This window comes from Parus major, chromosome 13, assembly GCF_001522545.3.
Source record: "Parus major isolate Abel chromosome 13, Parus_major1.1, whole genome shotgun sequence".
NCBI classification, from domain to species: Eukaryota; Metazoa; Chordata; class Aves; order Passeriformes; family Paridae; genus Parus; species Parus major.
Window position 1 is genome coordinate 13,851,998 of NC_031782.1, and position 20,850 is coordinate 13,872,847.

The 20,850-nt window shown below is 42.0% G+C and overlaps 1 protein-coding gene across 3 annotated transcripts in view; it reads right to left on the minus strand.

Moving 5' to 3' along the window:
- Positions 1 to 20,850, minus strand: part of SLIT3 (slit guidance ligand 3) — a 465,259-nt gene that overhangs the window by 32,327 nt on the left and 412,082 nt on the right. For all 3 annotated transcript variants that reach the window (XM_019008182.2, XM_015642087.3, XM_015642086.3), the window contains 3 exons: positions 19,070 to 19,167; positions 12,910 to 13,049; positions 1,152 to 1,245 (listed from right to left, as the gene is read on the minus strand). In XM_019008182.2, the coding sequence (XP_018863727.1) occupies positions 1,152 to 1,245; positions 12,910 to 13,049; positions 19,070 to 19,167 (332 nt within the window). The remainder of the gene's footprint in view (positions 1 to 1,151; positions 1,246 to 12,909; positions 13,050 to 19,069; positions 19,168 to 20,850) is intronic.

A 20,850-nucleotide genomic window follows, 5' to 3' on the forward strand; every position in this document is an offset into this window, starting at 1 on the left:
GACTATTTATGCACTGACACACAGTCCAGTGCCTACACATCAGTTCAGGAACCATTCTAATCACTTAACAGCTTCATCTTCTTCAAGATTTGGAAACATTTCTGTCTGGAGGCTTTTCACCCAAAAGAAAGGCTTGTGTTGTACTGCCTGACTGTCTAGCAGAGAGTCAGCTGCCCTGGAGATAGCCAGCCTCTCTAAGATTTTGGTTCATTTCCTTTTAACTCTCCTGAAATGTTCTGTGTGTCAGTTCACACTGTTCTGACATGCTGGCTGCTTCACAGGACACAATCTGACCCCAGCTGGAAGTCACCAGGAAGAACAAAGCCTGCTACCTTCCCTCTCCTGGGTGTGCTGGACAGAACCCTAGGAGGGAATCAGTGAGCACCCAGGGCTGTGAAAACAGCCTTAGGGGAAGCTGCAGAGACCATCTCACTCTGCACTGAACTCTTGGATTTGTCTCCAAAGATCTTTTCCTGACAAGCTTTTCACAGAGCTCGACTTTTCAATTGACTGTCTCTATCTGCTAAATTGCTTTGGAAGTCCCTCTTCAGACACACAGTGAATGCTGCCACTGTGCACCTCTCACAACTCCCCAAGCCCAAACCTCCAGGTGCTTTGCTGCCATCCCAAACACGAGGCTTTTGCCCCTGTGAAACAGTCAATGTCACTCCCAATAGGAAAATATAAACACAGACATCACCAAACCCCAGATGAGCCAAGCAAGGCTGGTGGAAAAGGAGGTTCCTGAGCTACAGACATCCAGCTCTGGCTCTGTTAAAGCTCCTGCTACACTGCTCGAATTTTTAAGTGCCCTAAGGAACACATCAGAAAACTCTCCTTGGTTTGTGATGTAGGATAAGGTACTTTGCAGTGACTGTTAAATAAATTCTCCTATTGCCATGCTCTCTTCCAGAATAATTCTTCTGCTCTGAGGGTACCTCCATTATTTTGAAGTAAACCACAGAAAGCTTGAAAAGTATATATGGATGCATTAAAGTTAAAATGTGGCACAGACTGAAACACATACAGTCTTGCATTATTTGTGTTAATTTTGGTGATTTGTGCTCCACACTAATTGCCAGTACAACTCCAGTCAAGCCAATGGATGAATGTGCCCTCTGTGTAGAGACCCAACACACACACACACTTACCTGATTCCTTTGTCCAGAGGAACACATTTGGACTCATGTTGGCAGGGATTTAGATCAGGAACACAGTGGTTAATCACCTCATCACACAGTTCACCTGAGGCAAAGGAAAAGCAGGAAAGCTGTAACACAGCTTGAACAATCCTGAACACCCATGATGCCCAGGGATGGCCAATCTCCCTAAGTGGAGACAGCTCAGTAGTTCAGCAGGAAGTGACAAAATTGCTTGTTGAGGGCACATGAGACTTCATTAAATCAGCTCCTCTGACCTCCAGTGACCACACTGTTTCTATCACATGGATTTGAAAGGCTGGTATAAAAAGCACTGACGTATAAACTCCACTTGGAGACAGATGAGGGATCAAATGGGCAGTTCCTGACCCAGAACCTCTTATTTCAAAGCAAGAAAGTGACACAGAGTGAAGTTGCTCATTAGACCGTAACATTTTCACACGGGCACATATTTCAGCCATGGTTAATACTGCCAAAGAAGCTGATTGGACATCGTTCTGGGAAAGAACAACAACCCACAAACCCTCCCCCCAAAACCTCTGCGACTCTCCATAATAGGAACCAGCTTTAGGACTGCATGCAATTATAAAACATTCACTATTTATAAGAGAAGTACTAGCTCTATTGTGCTCACAGGAGATGATGGCTTTTCAGAAAAAAATCTACCTCATGTAAGCCCAGCTCAGCTGTTTCTAGGTACAGTGTGTAACATGCTACGAGCCTCCCCGGATTTGTGTAAGTTTTAATAATTAATAGTTGTAGAATAGTCAAATCATGATAGTTTATTTAAATACAATCCTTCTCTGAGTCCTGAATTATTAGGTCACACTTCAGTACCCCAGGATTTGAGATCCAGCCAAAGAACACAGCGATCTTTGCTTTCCCCAGAATCCAAGAGAAACCTACCCCACACCTCCCAGAGCCTTGTAGGAAAAGCAAAGGTTGGGGAATCTCAATATGGAACCCCCCAGAATGTACAGTCCCAAAGCCCCCTGTGCAGCTCTGCCAGAGGAGCACTTCTGCAGGGTTTCAAGGTTATACATGTTTTCTGTGCCTATACATGGTACACACCATCACATAAACACAGGCTATGGCAATGGTGGGGGAAAAGGGTAATGTGGGAGGCACTGGTGGGCTGGAATTGTTCTGGAAGGTTTTCATGGAGCTGCAGCTCCACCTGTCTTAGGAGAAATGCCATTTTCAAAAATCTTTACATTTCTCTACACTCTAGTGGTTACAGAGAAACACTTGAAAACAGAAGCCAAGCAAACCACAAAGATCAAAACTCAGATGGAAAATGCAAATCAGAGCCATCCATCTTTTAGCAGTTCTGTGATCTGGTGGGCTGGCTGAGAGTACAGTTTTGAGGATGACTCTGGTGCTGATAGGTGTGGTTTGTTAACTCCCCCAGGTGCTAATGCTCTGTCAGGTTATTCCTCCCACATCTCCAGCCTCCCTCCAGTACAAGATACACCCATCTTGATATCACTCTTCCTATTAGAATGGAAATACAATATTTGCCAAAATTACTCAATTATTGTTGCATGTTTCAAACATGAAATGTGTTCTAGATCTGCTTTGGAGAGCTGTCAAGTGTAAATGGGAGCAGGAATACAATCCATGGGAGGGGGCACTGCCAGCACAAACCCCATCCTCGTGGGCCATTCACACCCTCCTGACTTTGTGGCAGGCTGGCTTTGGCACTACCAGGGGAGTCTGGCATGGCAATCTGCAGTTTATTGTTCACAGCATCAGTCACAAGACAAGCAATTCCACCTGGAGCCAAGGAATCCCAGGAAATCACCACTATTAAATGCTATCAAGTCTTTTCACAGCCCTGGACAAACCCTGTGCAAATATAATGAACATATCCAGCTCAGGAAGGGGGATGTGCCATAGAAACTGAACACTGTAGATCCATGGGAATCAGGGATCAGATCATTCACTGGGCTTGAGGTTGGCCATTGTACTTTGATGTTCCTCACAAGCAACGAGAGATGTTCAGTTCTTACAGCTGTGGACTGGGACACCTGTTGACACATTGTGAGGTGGCAGAACTGGGAGAGGTCTGTTTACTGCCATCCCCAAATCCACAGGCCACCAATGCTCCCAAAGGCACTCCCTCAGCCTTGGGGCAGACCTGGACATGAGCAGGTCAGACCTTGCTACAATGCTTGGAGAGCTGCCAGTTTGTCATCTCGATATTCCTCATGTCCCTCGTGTGCTATGGATCTTATGTGAAAACAAACATCAAAAAAAATTAACTGGCCAGTGACATTAAAAGAGCTCAAATGAGCTCAAGCTGGAAATAATTTTGGAAGACCATCTAATAACTGAAGAGAGTGTGGACAGATGCCTTCAACTATCCTTTCACTAAAAATGGTCAATACATACTTCTGAAGTTTCTATTTTTTCTTTTGTTTTGTTTTGAAGCAAAGGAAACAGGCTTTAAAAAAATATGAACAGTATCAAAACTCTCAAAGGAAATCGTAATTCTTCTTTAAGTATTCTTCTGAACAGTCTTGACAAGTGCTTAGAGATCCAGTGAAAATCTCCCCAAATGTCAAATATTATGACTCACTGTGTCATTCTGAAGATACCACTATCAAAATGTAGGAGAATTCTAGGCTAGGTACCAAACACAGCATCCAAAAAAATGTTATTTTTCATGCAAAACTTGGAACATTTAAGGATCCTTCCTGTTATTTTTCCCATCTATCACTCATTAGGGAGCTCACTTGGGAACGCCTTGCAACTAGAGCAGCCTCATCTCGGGAAGAAAATACCTCTTGGTCATTATTTCAGGCTCCACCAATGTTCAGTAGATGCTGCAGAAAGCATGCCAGGGAAATAAAACACTTTTTGAAAAGCAAAACCCAAGGCACCAGCTACACAATGTCTTTCTCATATTTTATTCACTCAGAAAATATCTGGGCCAAAAAATCTGCCCTCAGACCCGAGAGCACAATATTCATTGGTCGTTTTAATGTCAGTATCAGAGGAAAAATGTGATCCTCTTTTTCTTTTTTTGGAGTGACACAGGGCTGCTTCTCTGTGCAGCAATTAAAGGTTTAGTCCAAATTTCTCACTGCAGAGTTATGTGAACCTAAAAACAAACCGGACATTCATCTTAGGCCAACTCCTAGCAGCACTGATTCTCTTTGTGGAGGATATTTGATCATGCTAAAACAAGAGAAAACTTCAGTGTAATGCTCTCCCAAGTGTAGGAAACCATCCAAGCTCCCTGATTTCCTCTCTCTTGCATGTTCTCAGATCACTGCTCCAGTTTGGGTATGCACAGGTTTCTGAAGCACTTCTATAAAAACAGACAGGAAAATCACAGCTGCATTTCTTTTCTAATCAGTTAAATGACTCTTTTAATCCCAAATAATGCTTTTTGTTCCATCAAGGCACACTTATTCTCTTTAATCAAAGCTAAGAGAATAGGTAACATGCAAGAAGATGCTGGACAGATGAAGAGAGCAGTCTGATATGTCACAAAATATTGCAGTTTTCAGATTAGAAACAATTTATAATGACAGGTGGAACTCTAGAACTCTAACAGGTGGATGATCTCCCCTTGCTGCTGACTCATACTCAGAAAAAAAAAGAGGAGAAAGGAAAATAAGAGAGAAAAAAAATCCTTGAATGATAGCCAAGGCATTCTGCTCCTTCAAAACTACCTCCTTTTTGTCCCCTTTACTCACATTGTATTAAGAAAAAACAGCGTGGGTTTTTTTGGGGGGGGGATTGTTGGTGTTTTTTTCCTCTTGCAACATTTTCCTGGCCTTATTTTTCAACAGAATCATGAATTTCATGGGGCTTTCCACAGGGCTCCCTGCTTATGAAGAGCTGCCAAGAAACACACTTAGGCTTTTTTGTAGCCTTCCCCACGTCTCAGAACGAAGCCAAAACAACAATAGGGCAATAAAGATGACTTTTACACACAGTTTAATAATCATCTATCTTTTTTCTGTTCTGTGCTGTCATGAGAGCTATTTATTTCATGCCCCATTAGACTTTTAAACCAGCTACACTATTCCTCCTTAATCAGTAAGAGAAGCTGGATGCAGTAAAAAGTATTTTACTTATTTATCTTTAAGTGAAATTGCAGTTCTGAAAAAAACAATGTAGAGCACCAATTTGCAGCCAATGAGTTCAATGATTTTTCTTTTGATCCATGTGTCAGTTGGGTGATACTTTGTTGTAATATACTGACAAAACAGCTTAGAAAATATCCCCATCCTTAACACAAGAGAAGCTTTAGTAGGGCCTGCAAGACTGGCAGTAAATATGCTGTCAAGAATTTCACAATATTACTTGGGAAAAGGAACGTGCTTATGGTGAAGAAAGGATGGAGAAAGCCTGGCCTGTATCCACAGCATGGAAACTTTTCCAGGCTGCACAGGGTGAGTGGTTCAACAGTGTTGCAACATTCTGAACTCTGCCAGGTAAGTCCGAATGGAACCTGTCTCTTTGCTGCTAATAAAACACACTGTGCTGTTTTTCTCATAGGAGATTACTCATTTTATATCTAATAAATTGTATTGGAAGAAATGTTTTCTGTGTTTTGTTTTCCCCTTCTCTCTGTCCAGTCATTACAAAGAAGTCAGTGCCAATTGGAAGTTTCAGAACACTGAACCTAAAAATGGTTGGTTGTTCCTCCAAGGAAGTAATTCAGTAATGAATGTTGTTGATGTTTGATGAAAATGATTTAAGGCTCATCTAAGAAAATTTAAAAATGAATTTTTTACTACTTTTTTACTATTTCAACTTGCAATGAATAAATGAGAAACTCTGTGAAAATCCTTCAGCAGCAAATGCTATCATGTTAGATAGAAAAAAAATAAAAGAAATCACCTGAAATGCACTGTAGCAGAGGAAATTCTGCATGAACACTGAAGTTTGCTCTTGCTTGACAAACACTGCCCACAATACTCAGCAGAAAGTTACTTTATGCTTTTGATCCTAATTGTTAAAAACTCACAAGTTTTCACTTATCAGGTTTTGACTTGTTAAGCTGGACCCCTTAAGTTCAATTGCACACTGGGATTCCCACAGTGGCTGATTTTTCAGATTCAAGGAGCAATTCTCCCTAACCTTATGATCCAACAAAAGGAGAATGGGTAAAACCAGATCTGGACAAGGGAAATAATGATCCTTTCACTGTTTCAAAATCTTGAAGAAGGAATGTGTTCTATGCACTGCTGAAGTATGAAAAACCATATTCAACATCTCAAATGCCACATAATGCAGTGTGTGAAGCATTAACTGAACCAGACAATTTCCAGTGCCCCTACAAGGTGGTGACCTTGTCGTGCCTAAACACTATTCCTCAGAACCACTGTGTCTGGGAAAGATCATCATTTTGCTGGACACCCTACATTATTGAGTGCACTTATTCATATGGATGCCTTCCAATTGTTTGGAATCAGCTGAGGATCAGTTCAGTTATCCACACAGCCTAGTGCAGCAAGTCACACCTGAGATGCCCCACGTTATGTGAGATGTCCTTCCTGGGCTGGCAGAGAACACTGGACAAGCTGTGGACTCCTGCTGGTCTGAGTAGAGGGTGGGGAGTGGGGGCAGGAGCCTGTTCAAAATGCTTTGTCTCCAGCACTCCTTTCTCCTGACTCTGCTCCCTGCTCCAGCACTCCCATGGGATGCAGTCCTTCATGGACTCCTCCAACGTGGCTCCTTCCCTCAGGCTGCAGCTCTCTGAGAACTGCTCCAGTTCTGTGTCACACACTGTCCCTTCTGTGGCACACAGCTCTTCAGGAGCTGACTGATTTCCTTGTTTCCCCCTATTTCTTGACAGACTGGATTTAATGACTCTCACATCCCGTTTGAGGATGAATTCACTCTCCTCATCCTAAAGGACACAAGTAGCTGGCACTCCACCTTCTTACAGACACGCTGTGTCCTGATGAACAAGCAGGAATTCTCTGGTAGATCTTACTCCACAAACATGGCACTTTACATTTTACAGATGGGAGTTTGACCAGAGGAGATCCTGGAGCTGAGCACTCCAGCATAGCAGGACACCCACACTGAGGCCAGGACAGGCTGCAGCACTGCCAGTGGCTGTGCTATTTCCTCCCAGTACGATCAGATAAGAGTCCAATCTGATAGCAGTGACATGTGGTTCTCTCTTCATAAAACAGGGCTGGAAATGGGCTTAGGCTCTTGAACAAAGCCCAAACCTTCCAGGTCTTCCAGCATTTCTCATTCCTAGTTACACAACTGGGAAATGTGGGGTGCCTTTTTGTGTTTCACGCAGAAAGCAAGTACACTTCACATCTGCCAAATAACTAAAACTGAGAAACTTCCATGTAAGGCAGAATTCCTTCAAGTAAAAAGGAAGAAAACACACTAAACTCTGACCACATTTTTTTCTGTCTTGAGGAAATTATGGCTGAAGTTCCAAAATTTAAAAGGAGTTGATAGAGAAGTGCATGTTTAAGCCTTCAGTATTTATTAGGCAGTCCAGATCCCTGTGGAACCACAAGGCTGAGCCACAGCACCTCAAACCTCCTTGTTCCTGTAGCAAAAACTCAGGGGGGGAGAAGCAGCCTCAGCTGCTCAAGTGGGTGCTTGGCTTTGGCAGACACAGTTATCCCAACAGGACACTCCAGGAAAAGGGATCTTAATCACTAACAGGGACCTGGGCTCTAAAACTCACAGATACCATCTACCACAGGACACCACAAGGTCCCCTAAGGTAAAACAGATCTTAGCCTTCTCTTCCAAACACATCAAACCAGAAATAGCTCCTAGCTTTGTTTTATTATTATTTCTTTTGAGATACATTTTTTTTCAGTGATACAAACTGCTTGCAGCTTTTTCCCAGGGAAGTGAACTATTTTAAAACACTTGGTCCTGCCATCTCTGCCATGGGTTACTGTGTATTTTAGTAAAGATCTATTTTCAGTAGTGGAAGCCACTCATATTTTTTTTTTTTTTTTGGGGTTTCAGAACAAAGAGGTGAGGGCATTGTTGAGGTCTTTTAGAATCTTTGGCAAATAGGAATATATTTCCTGGTTGTTTTTTTTTTTTTTTTGGTGTGTAAGTGCTACAAATTTCTGCTTCTGCTAAAATTAGGAGGAGGAAAAGTCACAGCAAAGAATAAAACCAAATAAACTAGCAGGCGAGGCACAAAAGCATTCAAAGCACCCAGGACATGTTTGGTGCAGCCCATTTATTCCTCTGTATATGTTTGGACCCCTCTTCACGTGGAGACACAGAAAGCAGGGAGGCTGAGGACAGGATGCCTTTGCAGGGGTGAGATTCTGTGTTTGAGTCTAGGGCTATGAGCAAAGCAGTGATGTTCTGTAATAGCAGTGAACAGGGAAAAGGAATGGAAGGGAAAAGCTCTCTGAATTTTGCCCTACATTCCTACACCACAAAGCTGAAGGGAAAAACAACATTTGTATCAATACCTGGAGACAGGCCATGCTACAGCCACAAAGGCAGAGATTAGGAAAATACAAAAAAAGGACAAGAACCAGGGTGGCTGATCTAGTACATATCCTTCTCTTCTGATGTCACTATGAATGTTTCATTTTGAAGGGAAGGAGAGCCTACAAAACTGTAAAGAGGAGCTGTGAACAACCCAAAGTCCAAGCAGGTCATAAACCAGCCCCAGATCCCTCAGAGCTGGCTGGGTTTGGGTACATGACTGTCCTGGAATAATTACGTGTTTATAATTTACCTTCAGGATTAGAATAACTAGTTGGGCAGAGGAAAAAGAAGACATCAGCAGACAATTAAAGCCATCAGAACTCTGTTATATGCCATGAGTGTCAGTTTGGTTATTTATATACAGATAACAAATATTGAAAATAATGATTTTAAGAATGGTGAGGAAACCTGGTGATGGTGGGGATGGGTCTGAAGCTTTTTTATGGCATTCAGCTGCCTGCCTCCACTCCTCTCAGTTTTGTCTTCTTTAACTTGCATTTACTACTTCATGGAATCTATTTGTAATTCCACATTGTTTTAAAGTTAATAGATGGAAAAGAACTAGGAAGGAGGGTATTGTGTGAGCGTGGGCTGCTTTTTGGTGTGGGATTTTTTTCTTTTTTTAAAGGAAAGTGAAATGGGGATGGAGTGTGGGAAATTCCTTCCTCAGCAGTCACTTAACAAATTGGCCATTTTTCATCTACTCTGAGTCGGGGGAAAGACTGTCAAAGAATTTTAAAAGAAAACACTGCAAAATCTTATTAATTGAAGAAAGATTTTTGGCCTTTATTTTTCCAGCCAATGAAAGCAAAATTCATGCATCATAATTTGGGATGTTGTTCCCTAAAAAGGCTGTAACAAGTAAAACCAGGCAGACGGCAGATAGAGCAGGAAAACACTAAGGTATGGAAAAAAACAAAGCCTGGATACTGTGACTCTGTCAACAGTCAAAATTTTCATCACATTCATTTTCAATCTGTACTTCATTTAAGAACATAAGATTTACTATCATGGCTTAACCATTACTCAACTAAGCCAAGGGGGACCCTAACAATTTGTTACAGAACAAGACACATACACACTCTTGGATCTTCCTCCCTGCATTCAGACTATTTTCTGTGTTGCAGCATACATTTATTCTATAAATGCAGAGTTTACTGAAATATCACTGCAGTGTTACCAGCATTGTGGCAACCAAGAGCACAGGAGTGATGAGGGATTCAGGCTCCCTGCTTGGCAGGGGAGAAAAGCAGGAATCTGCAATGACTGAGCTGGGCACCTCTAAGCTCAGGTTACTGCAAACATCCCAGGCTATCAGTGCAGAAACAGCTCCAGTGCAAGACAGACCACTCCTGACTGAATGTGGGGGCTAACTACAGCTGAGAAATCCCATTTATACGTAGAACCATCAACTCTTGCATAATTACACTGATAAAAATGGATGGTCTGGATTTGCTCAGCCACAAAACCCAGCCAGTCAATCTTTCAAAGAGATTCCTATTTTCCATACAAGCGTTGGTGAGGAAAATAAAAAGCTTACTCTGCCTGCTACTACCTGTTAACAACAGAACTAAGGATAATATTTGGGTACAACATAGAGAAGTATCAACTATATTTTCTGTCCTGCTATATACAGCCTGGCTATGGATTGTTTGTGCCCTTTCAGGCATTGAGCTCATTGTCCCCCAGACTACTTCACATGAAAATTGCTTCCCTGGGCTCTACACCCCTGCCATTTCTTGCTCATCCACCTGTAGATCAAATCCATGTACTTGAAATGCTGGAGCACACACGGTTTGCTAACACAACATTTAATGCAGTCAGCATCAGAGAGAGGCAGGTACCTCAGTACACAGCTCTGAGCACAGGAATAAGCATTCCTGACCCCTGGAGTGAGCTACTTTTCTCTCTGAACTCTTGGTCTTCATACACTATGCAATACTGAACTCATCTGCACCTAATTCTTGTGTTGTTGTTGTTTTTAATAGATACTGCCATAGTAGTGTCAGATATTCCTTCAGTACAAAAAGGCTCATCTAAAAAGAATATACACAGAGATGCCCTGGATGTCACAGGAGACTTCAAACTCTTTGGTCAGCAGATCCCTCTCTTTCCATGTCAGACACACAAACGATTGCAAGGTGCTTTCATAGATTGTCTCTGTGCTTCCATGGCATTTCCCTCACTTTTGTTCAGTCAACTGAGCAATTCCACATGATGCCTCATTTCTCCTGTTTGGATTCAACTCCTAAGGACCCTTGAAAGCATTTCTCAGGTTTGCTTGGCTTGTGTGTACTTTTGTTTGGCTGATGGCTTCAATTCTTCCAGCCATTTTATGCCGCTCCCTGTCCTGCTCCGAGGCCAGGGTAGCTCTGAGGGACATTTCAGCCCAGCCAGCTGCACTGCAGTCATTCCTTCCAGGTGACTGATCAGGATTGATGAAATATCCCCCTCCAAAACGGAGGTAAAGCAGATTAAGGCAATTCTGGTATCACTAAATATTTCCTATTTTAAGCAACACAAAGTATTGTAACCCTTCAGATTCTAATTTAAGCAACACCTCTATTTTATTTAATTATTTTGAAATCCTTTTCACCTACAATTCATATTACTTTTTCTGGCAGTATTTCCTTAATTTATTCAAAAATTACTATTTTTTTCCCCCCAATTGAAATTAAGCTTATTGCCTGCACCATAATAGCTTATGCCTACTGTGTGGCTGTGTATTACCCACATGGCAGCAGTGAGGTCTGGTATTTGACAAACTCCTGCTAATCAGCATAGGCACAGCACAGACAACATTCAGGTAAAAAAATACTCAAAGCCAGAAATCAACGAAACAAAATCCACTGTAAGTTGAGTAAAAATATTTCAAAACTGCCTCTAAAGTATCACATGAATTCCCTGGCCATTATCCAGATGGCCATTTGAGAAGAAATCCCAGTCTAGTTCTTTCTTACCTTTATTGTCTGGGGGGGAAAAAAAATCTGCAATAATCCTGCAGAAAGGAAAGTGCATTTGCATATATGCTGGATTCAGTTCCTTACTGGATATGTCTTTTCTTGGCTGGTCAAATCCATTTCCTGTTGTAAATGTAAAGACTTTGCCTCCTTGCATTGGGTTTTGTTAGAAACCACCCAAGAGTAGCTGACATAAATAGTGCACAAGTAAGCACAATGGGCTCAACATCCTACAAGCAAAACTCTTTACTCTGCTAAGCTGAATTTTTTTAGGTTTTGGCAGAAATATCATTTTAGAGACCCAATAAATGTTCATTTGAGTCATAAGGTTTTTCTCAGCTGAAGATTTACATGGGCCTCCTTTGTATCAGCCACAAAAGTATTTTAAGAGTTTGGAAATTCTAGAAGCTTTCCTCCTGCCTTACTCAGCCACTCAAGCTTGATCCCCATTAAATCCCCCGACATGTAATATATTCCAGTGTACAAGAAGCCCTTCATTGCTTCTCCATGCTCAGGAGGTAATAACCCCATTTCAAAGGCTGGAGCAGGAACTCCTGCAGGTGTTTCCTTACCCTCTGTGCTGAGCCAGGAGGGCTGGGCTAACCCTGTGTGAATGAGTGCAGGGAATGCTCCAGAATGGCTCAAGGAAAACCATTTCTAGATTCCACTTAGGAGAGTCTCTGCTCTCACAGAAAGTTTAGGAAGGAATTTCTCTGCAATGCAGGATAGTACTGGAGACACTCATCCCATTTCTAACTCCATCACCAACCCCTGTGACCGCAGACCCAGCAGATGACCCTGCTCCCTGACCTGGGTCACACTGAGGACAACACCTGAGCCTGCAGCCTCCTACACAGCCTTTGCTTGCCCACTTGTGAAACAGAGACCAGGATTTAGCAGCACATCATCAGGCTCACTGTATTCAACATGTGCAGACCTCTGAGATCTCAGGTGAAAGCCCTGCCCCCTAAGCCAAGGTTTTAATGGATTCAGGACAGGTGTATATCATGCTCAGGACAGGTGTATATCATGCTCAGCTCAGTATTGACAATGTGCACGCTGAAGAACAGACTTCTCTGATCCCTTAAATAGAGTTTTCTTAATGTATTTAATAATCAGGCATCAGTACTTTGACCCAGAAAAGTGGTCATGTTTATGAGCACATATATTGCAATATTAGTAGAATTAACATTTTTCCAGGAAGAGATCCAGATGGTTTAAAAGGGATTTTCAGTTAATTATATGCTCATGTACTAAATAAACATTTAGACCCTTCCCTTCAGGCACTTCTCATGGATTCCTGTTCTCTGGTTGTGACCTTTTCTTACCTGTGTAATTAGGAGGACAGAGGCACACATAGTTGTTGATCCCATCCACACACGTAGAGTTATTCTCACAGTCATTATCTTCACAGTCATCTGGATTTATTTCACACCTCTCCCCTTCATACCCAAGAAGACAAGAGCAGCTTTGGAGGCAAAAAAAAAAAAAGTTAGCATGGATCTAAAGGGACAGGAGTTCTGAGGTATGAAGCTGAAATTAAAACACATAAAAGTCAGTTGGAGCCAAATTCACTGCTGCTGTGAGGCATAGAGCAATTTAACCCCAAATGTTTGGTGAAGGATGCAGTCTGATGGTTCCTGGGGTCATGTAATTATTTACACAAGACAAAAATCATCCTCAGGAGCCAGCCTCTGCCATGCTCCCTTTGCTTGCTTTATTGATAACTCTGGCCCTTAGCTGATGTAAGCAACTCCAGGGCAGGAGAGTAAACATTCCTGACAATATGCAAATGCTTGGCTTCCCTGTTAATGTTTTTGTGAGAATGTGGACATCTGCCTGCTGCACAATCACAGGACAACTTGGCAGCTCTTAGATACCTCGGTCTCCTCAAAGAACAGCAGCTTGAGTTGAGTTTACAGACATGAGCATTTTCTTCTCATTACTACTTTGTCACTTGTCCAAACAAGAAATGTTTGGGAATGATTGCTTTTACAAGTGCTGTAAGATTTCAGTATGTCTGCAGCTCCCCCAACATCTATTTGGAGAAGAGCTGATGATGCCCAGATAATTCAACTAAAACACAGACCATGGCAGAGCCAGTAATGGTTCTGTGAGGACGTGGACACTAGTGAAGAATAATTGCACTAGACATTTTATCTCACAGGAGTGTGATGTATAGTCCCTAGAGGGAGGGTAGCAAACTAAATGGCTGAAGAAAGACTTTTTTTCAATCTCCATTTCCTCTCTAGATCTAGAAGCTAAGGTTACAAACAGAACCTTTATATTTTAAACTATCTGTAAGTGATGGAGAGGTGGAGGCCAGAGTTTCCTAAAAGAGAGTCTAAAAACAGGAGTTAAGTGCTCCAGTAATATCAGGGGCTTCTGAGAAGCCAGCAATACTTGAAATGTCAGTTTTGAAGTGCCAGCATTACTGTTCAGTAGTCACAGAAAGGGATGTTTGGAGTCCCAGTCCAAACTACACATTCATTTTGCTGTTCATTTCCTTTCTTATGCAGGCTCTGGTGGCAGAAAAGGAATTGAACAAGTGAAAAGCACTACTGATTGATGAGGATGAAAACCAGAGAGCACTACAGCAGTCACACTAATTGCCATCCACTGTTTTTGGAAACCAGGAGAATTTCCAAGGCAGACATAGCTGCAGGGTGCTGTTTTCAGCTCTGACAAAGCGGAACTGAGGTGGTTATTCTGCTTTATGCAGGTGTTGTGGGCTGGAGATGGGGAAAGCCCTGGAGAAAAAGGAGTTCTTCCAAATCTGTGAAGAAAGCTGCAGGACTTTTCCTTCCCTTCCTCCGGTGTGCCACAGCCTGAGCAGGGCACAGAGACTCCCAAGGGAGGGATGGCACAGAGCTCTGCATCCACCCTCAGCAGTCCAGGCTGGATCACAAGGGTTAGGCTAAACTCCTCATGATGTACAATCTCAGAAAGGAGTCATAAAGAGGAGAAAAAATGGGAAATTTGTCTTGAGCCACCACAACACTAAGATCTTCCAGATGGGTATAGAAAAGGGAGACTGGTCACATTCAGAGTCATCTTCATTCTGCAAGGACCATCCACACGTCATGAGGCTTAGAAAACCTCCACCATGAATAACCAAAACCAAACTGCTCCAATAAATCCAATTTAGGACACAATAAATCAATGAGGAATATTTTCTTTTCCTGTCTCAAGCTCATTATTACTAATAAAGCATGTCCTCTTGCTGACCCAGAGCCAGAGGATCACAGGAGGCAGAGAGGAAAGAAGAGCTGGCACACCACCTTTTGTGGCAATGCAAGTGGCAGGGAGGGGGTTAAAGACATCTAATTAAATACAGTGATACATTCATCATGTCTTGCTTTTTGATTACAAAACTCCATTTTCAGGGGTTTATAACTCAGTCATAAAAATATGCTCCAAGCTGCAACTTGGAAGAGAAGGTCTCAGTTTGGGAACAGAAATTTTTCTCTTCATTTAAAGAAAGGCAACAAGAGTGGCTTTGTGCTGGTGATATTTTAATGTGAACATAACACCATTTTCCTTCCACAAAACGACTGGGACAGCTTGGATGTGTGCAATTAAAAATGACATTATTAACCACTATCACAGTAATGGTTCACAGTGGAATTACCATTAGTAACAATTCATTTGGGATTGTTAACATAAATTGCTCAGTATTAGGACACATTCCATACTCAGGGAAATGTCAGGATAATTGATGACATTTGGCTACTGGTCCTTATGTAGTATAGGAAGTCTTTGCATTATTGCTTACATAGGATTCTTTATTTTGATTTGCATTCAACTGTACCAGATAAGAGGCCTGAAATTCAAAGATAAAACATACAACTTGGGTCCTGGATTGAACCACATGTTGAAAGAATTGCAGTTTGGGACTGTTTGTATGTATTCTCCTAGAAAAAGCCCAGAAGAAAAATGAAGTCTGCTGAGTGACTGGAAGGTCACCAAATTTGGGTTCCAGCTGACCGAGGGAGAAAATGAATTCCAGAGACAATGATGAAAACTTTGCAATGACTCAGTAGTGGAGCAGTGTGAGACAGCATTTCATGTGGATGTTGGAAACAATGGAGCCATGCAGAAAACAACTCTTTCCTAAGTTGCTGTGTTTTAATAAAGTCCAAATTCCCTATTCTTCCTTTTCAGGGATTGGCACTGTGTTTTCCTATAAAATATTAAATAATATCCCATTATCCTCCTGAAGTTGCAAGGGAACACAAAGCTTAATGGCAATATTTTGGGGTGAACTTTTGGACCCAAAGCATTTTGTAAGTAGTTTTTTTTTAAGCTGGCAATTTTTAAAGTTTACTGTATTAGATTTTTTTAATAAACTCTAATGAAACAATTTAGAATCAGTTTATTAAGATAGATATACATACAGTGCATCAAGTTTCCAAAAAAAATTATTAGCTTTTAAATAGATATAGTAAATTCTTTCAGGAATATTACAATTTCATGGTAAAGATGCCTTTTATGTCTAGATCCCAATGGAGTAGCTTGTAAGTCTGGAAGTGCAATGTTTTTCCTTGAACTAAGCAGAATTAACACTAGGCAGTTAATCAGTTCCAGCATTTTACATTTATGAGGGCACTTGGTTGTGGAAAATGCTAAAAAAAGCAATCTGGGAAACGAAGGGGGTTTTATATGGAGAAAAGTTAAAATAATCCAGAGCCTTTGTGTCCCAGCACTGCAGGTTATCGGAGATCAGCTGCTGCCCGTGGGTAAGTGCAGCAGAGCTGACAGCTCTGCTCCTGCCAAAGCCTCCCCTCCAGGTGCTGAGCCACCAGGACATGTCTCACTGGCCATCTCTTTGATCACCCTTAATAAATGACATTTTGGGCAACCTTTTGTCAAGGCAGACACAGGTTAGATTAGAATGAGCAATTCAAAGGGAGGGAGAACTTCCCATTTCTGCTCCTCTGAGCCTCGCTGTGTCACTCACCTACTCTTCAACACAGAGGTCGCCCCTACTTGAAGGAAGAGAATATGAAAATTATTCAGGATTGAAAAAGTGCAAGGCTAAAAGAGGATGGAGTAATTCCAGCTGAACCTTTGCCCTTGGCTGTCCCACCAGCATCTGCTATTCCAGCAAACCTGTGTTCCTCAGGTCCCTGCTGCTGACAGCCCTTGTGTGCAGCAGACACAGTGGGGGCACTGGGCTGGAATCTCAGTCATAACTAAGAGTTTCCTGTCTTTAGGGGGAACATCACCATCTTAGCATTATTTCAAATGGTAATTTTCTTGTCTAAGGCCACAGAAACTTGAGAGTTAAACAGCTTGGCATTTCATAGGGAGAGAACTTTGGCTTAAGTTTCTTTTTTAAAAGAGTAAAGATTTGACAAGTTTGGCAGCAGGGCTTGTGTATGAATATATTTCCCTAGGGAAGAGAATATACAGAAGATATAATTTCTTTTACAGGCCACACAACAAAAAAATCCAAGGCGGCCTCTCATGAAAATGTTTTTGACATCCACTTCCTCACAGCACATAATGCAGGGCAGCGTTTTTCCATCCTGGTGAACATAACTCTGACTGCTGCCATCCACTGGAGACATTTTCCACCAAAAAACCCCAACCTAACCAACCAAATTCAATCTTGAAATGTTTCTAGATCTTCCTTGTCCCTGACTGTTCCATCTCCACACCACATTTCCTAAGCCATGCTAAAGCTCCACAGTCATGCAGAGCCACAGAGGTTATGGACTGAGTGAATTAAAAACAAGAAATGGAGCAATGCATATGCTGAACATTCAATTTTATGCATCAGGATTTTGATGAGATATGGTTTTATGTGTCTTTTATTAGACCAACTGAAACTACATAAATAACTATAAAAGCAGAATCCTTCCCTGAAAAGCTTCGAATGTTGTTCAGCAACAAAATCACCCCTGCAGTTTTATAAAGGATTGCAAAAACAATGCTCATTTGGAACTGAAGCAAAGCCTCTGAAATTGTAAAATTCATTCAATTCAGGAGAGAAATTCAGATGTAGCTCTCAATTCAGGTCATTCAAAAGTCTTTATCTACTACCCCAGAACAAAACAAAAATGCTAAAGAAAAACCCAATCCAAAATATATGTTGAAGGCTCTTATTCTAGTATTACAGATACTATAAAAGGTTTTACTACTGCATTTTTAGTAGAAGCTATATTTTTGAAAAATGCATTACATTTACTGAGTGACAAACTTGAGATATTCTAATATGGTGTGGTTCCATTGGCACAAGCTGGGAAAAGCTATGTATATGAGTGAGCAGAAAGGAAAGTGAAGATCACCAGACCATTAATTCTCTCAAGCAGAAACTGAACCTGAACTTTTCCTCCTAAAATTGCTGTGCCTGCTAAAATCTGGATCAAGATGAGGCAGATGAGATCAGAGAAGTGGTTTCAGCAGAATCTATGGAGTCTGTCAAGCAGCACAACCACTTGGAGATGCTGTGACCTGCTGAGCCTCCCCATCCTCTCCCACCACTGATCCTGACATTTTGACTCTGCTCTGCTCCAGCTGAGCCCTGAACTGCCCCTCATGGAGATGTGGCCATGTCTGCTCCTGTTCCACAATGGAAAACCTCCAGCTGCTGTTCATTATGGAGCCTGACAGTGTCTCTTCATCCCCATCAACCTGTGCTTTTCCACTGTACTATCACCAGTGTCTCGTGTCCTGTGATGTACTGCACCTGCTTCTGGGAGCAGGGACTTCTTGAGGGTAGCACAGAGAGAAGTGCTGGAGCATTTCTTCTGTTTACAGCTTCTTCTTTTGCAAGAAACAGCATAAACATGGAAGAGCACATCTATGAAAATTCTAGCAGCTCTTTAAAAAAGAGAAACTTTCTAGCAACTTGAATGACAGCAGGTGACCAAAGCCTCAAACTTTTATTTTCTTAGCTGTGAAGCAGTGTCTGCAGCAGTGCAGATCTCCCAGCTATCTCATTTAAATTTCTGGACTTCTCTTGGAGTATGCCCACCTATGCTACATCTTTGTTATATGGGCAAACTGAAATCCACAATATACAGCTGCAGAGGTTATTTTCTTGCAGGTACAATGCCTCAGATGTGGTAATCTCCCCATGATTTTAATTGTTTCTTTAAAGCCTGTTTGTCTGCAAGATTCTTCAATATGAAAACATTTTGGATCTGGCTGTCAAGCAACAGATGCTTACTTTACAAATAAAAAAACAGCTTAGATGTGAGACTGAAATGCCCCAAGGAAAATTAGGATACAGATAACACAGTGCAGATCATAGAGACCACTCAAGAGCTCTTAAATGTATATTCCATTATGAGGAAACAAGGAAGCCTGTTTCACAGGAAATGATATGTCACACCAATGAAATCAAAGCAATAGTTTTGTAGGGCAAATAGAAATGCCACATGCAGCAGTTTCTATAAACTAGCTGTTACAGTTCATTAATGCAAAGCAGAAACACATTAAATTTTATCATCTCATTTTTAACAAACTTTGTGCTACTACCTGAATCCATCTTTATTTGCCTCTGTGAGGTGGCAGGTCCCTCCATTCTGACAAGGATTTTGAATGCAGGAATTAATGGGCACACTGCAGTCTCGACCCTATTTGGGAAAATTCAAAAGAAACAATGTTAGTAAGACTCATGTCATCTGAATCAGTGTCTCTAGTTCCTTCACTCTACTCATGGCACCACTTACAAGAGGTCTGTGGTCTTCAGACCCGTAATATAACCTCATGTTCTTTACTGATGATCAGATTTATTCATGACTTCAGTGAGAATTTGGCAGGGCAACTGCTTTATCCAGTGGGACTGGTAGGTACTCAGTATCACTTCAGGTTCAAGACTGTTAATGAACACTTTCACTGGAGTGTTTTAAGGAAACAGCTGGTTTCACTATCACTCTAACACACTTTAATGTTAGTTACAATGAAAAGAACAACTCATGACCAAAGGTAAGTGGAAGGCCACACATGGTGAGCACAAGCCCACGTGGAGTCAGCACTCACCAGCTGCCTTTACCAGGCACTCAGTTAAATCCTGCAACAGCACACACTGCTCCTTACCAGATCAGAACCCATGGGGGAGAGGCTCTTTGTGTGCTGTGAGCTGAGTTTGAATTTCTGCATGAAACACACCAAGATTTCATCATTGGCTCAGTTTGATTAAGATTGCCCTAGAATATACCTCAGCTCTCACTGAACCTCACCAGCCTGAGCAACCTCCACTACCACTGACATTTTACTGGCCTTTCAAGGCATAAACAAATTTCTCTGCTCATTATATTCTGCTGAATAGAACAAGCTATTTCTAAAACTGGCAATTACATTGGATAGCTTGGTTTTGCTTTTCAATTTCTGACACACTTGGGTGGACTAAAGCCACCAAAAAGCCACAATACTCAAAGGATCTGAGCAATCACAAGAAGTTCAAGAGATCGCTGCCCTTCCTGCTGAAGTTCCTGCCAGCAATGGACCTTTACCAGCTCACCTGCTGCAAAGCTGGTAGATTACTGCAGTCAAGAGGAGAAAAATACCTTGGGAGATACAATAACTCAGTTCAGGTAGCTGTTTTTTTGTCTTACTTTGTCTCTGGGGTCCTTATCTTGAAATTGGTGCAGCCTCAATCATGCCTAACCATCTAAGCATAACAACCCCAAATCAGCTTATGAATGTGAACTTCAGTAAAAGTTGATTTGATCTGGTCTGTCCACTCCTGGTACTTGGCTCTTCCTCACACGTCATACAGCTCAGTCCTCCAAATACCTCTGAAATCTTCTGTACTTTGCAGCAGGTGAAGAAGTGAGGCACACAGATTATCACAGAATCACTAGGCTGGAAAATACCTACAAGATCAAACCTACCTTTGACTGATCACCACCGTGACAAACAGACCTGAGCACTGAGTGCCACACCCAGTTGTTTCTTGAGCATCTCCAGATATCATCACTCCATCACCTTCCTAGGCAGCTCATTCCAATGCCTAACAACCATTTTAGTGAAGAAGTTTTCCCCAATAATCCAGCCTGAACCTTCCCTAGCACAGCTTGAGGCCATTTCCTCTTATCCTATTGCCAGCTGCCAGGGAGCAGAGCCTGACCCCCACCTGGCTGCACCCTCCTGTCAGGGACTTGTAGAGAGTGAGAAGGTCCCCTCTGAGCCACCTTTTCTCCAGGCTGGGACCCCCAGATCCCTCAGCCACTCCTCATGTCTGTCCAGACCCTTCCCCAGCTCCGTTCCCTTCTCTGGACACACTCCAGCCCCTCAATGTCCTGCAGTGCTGGTGG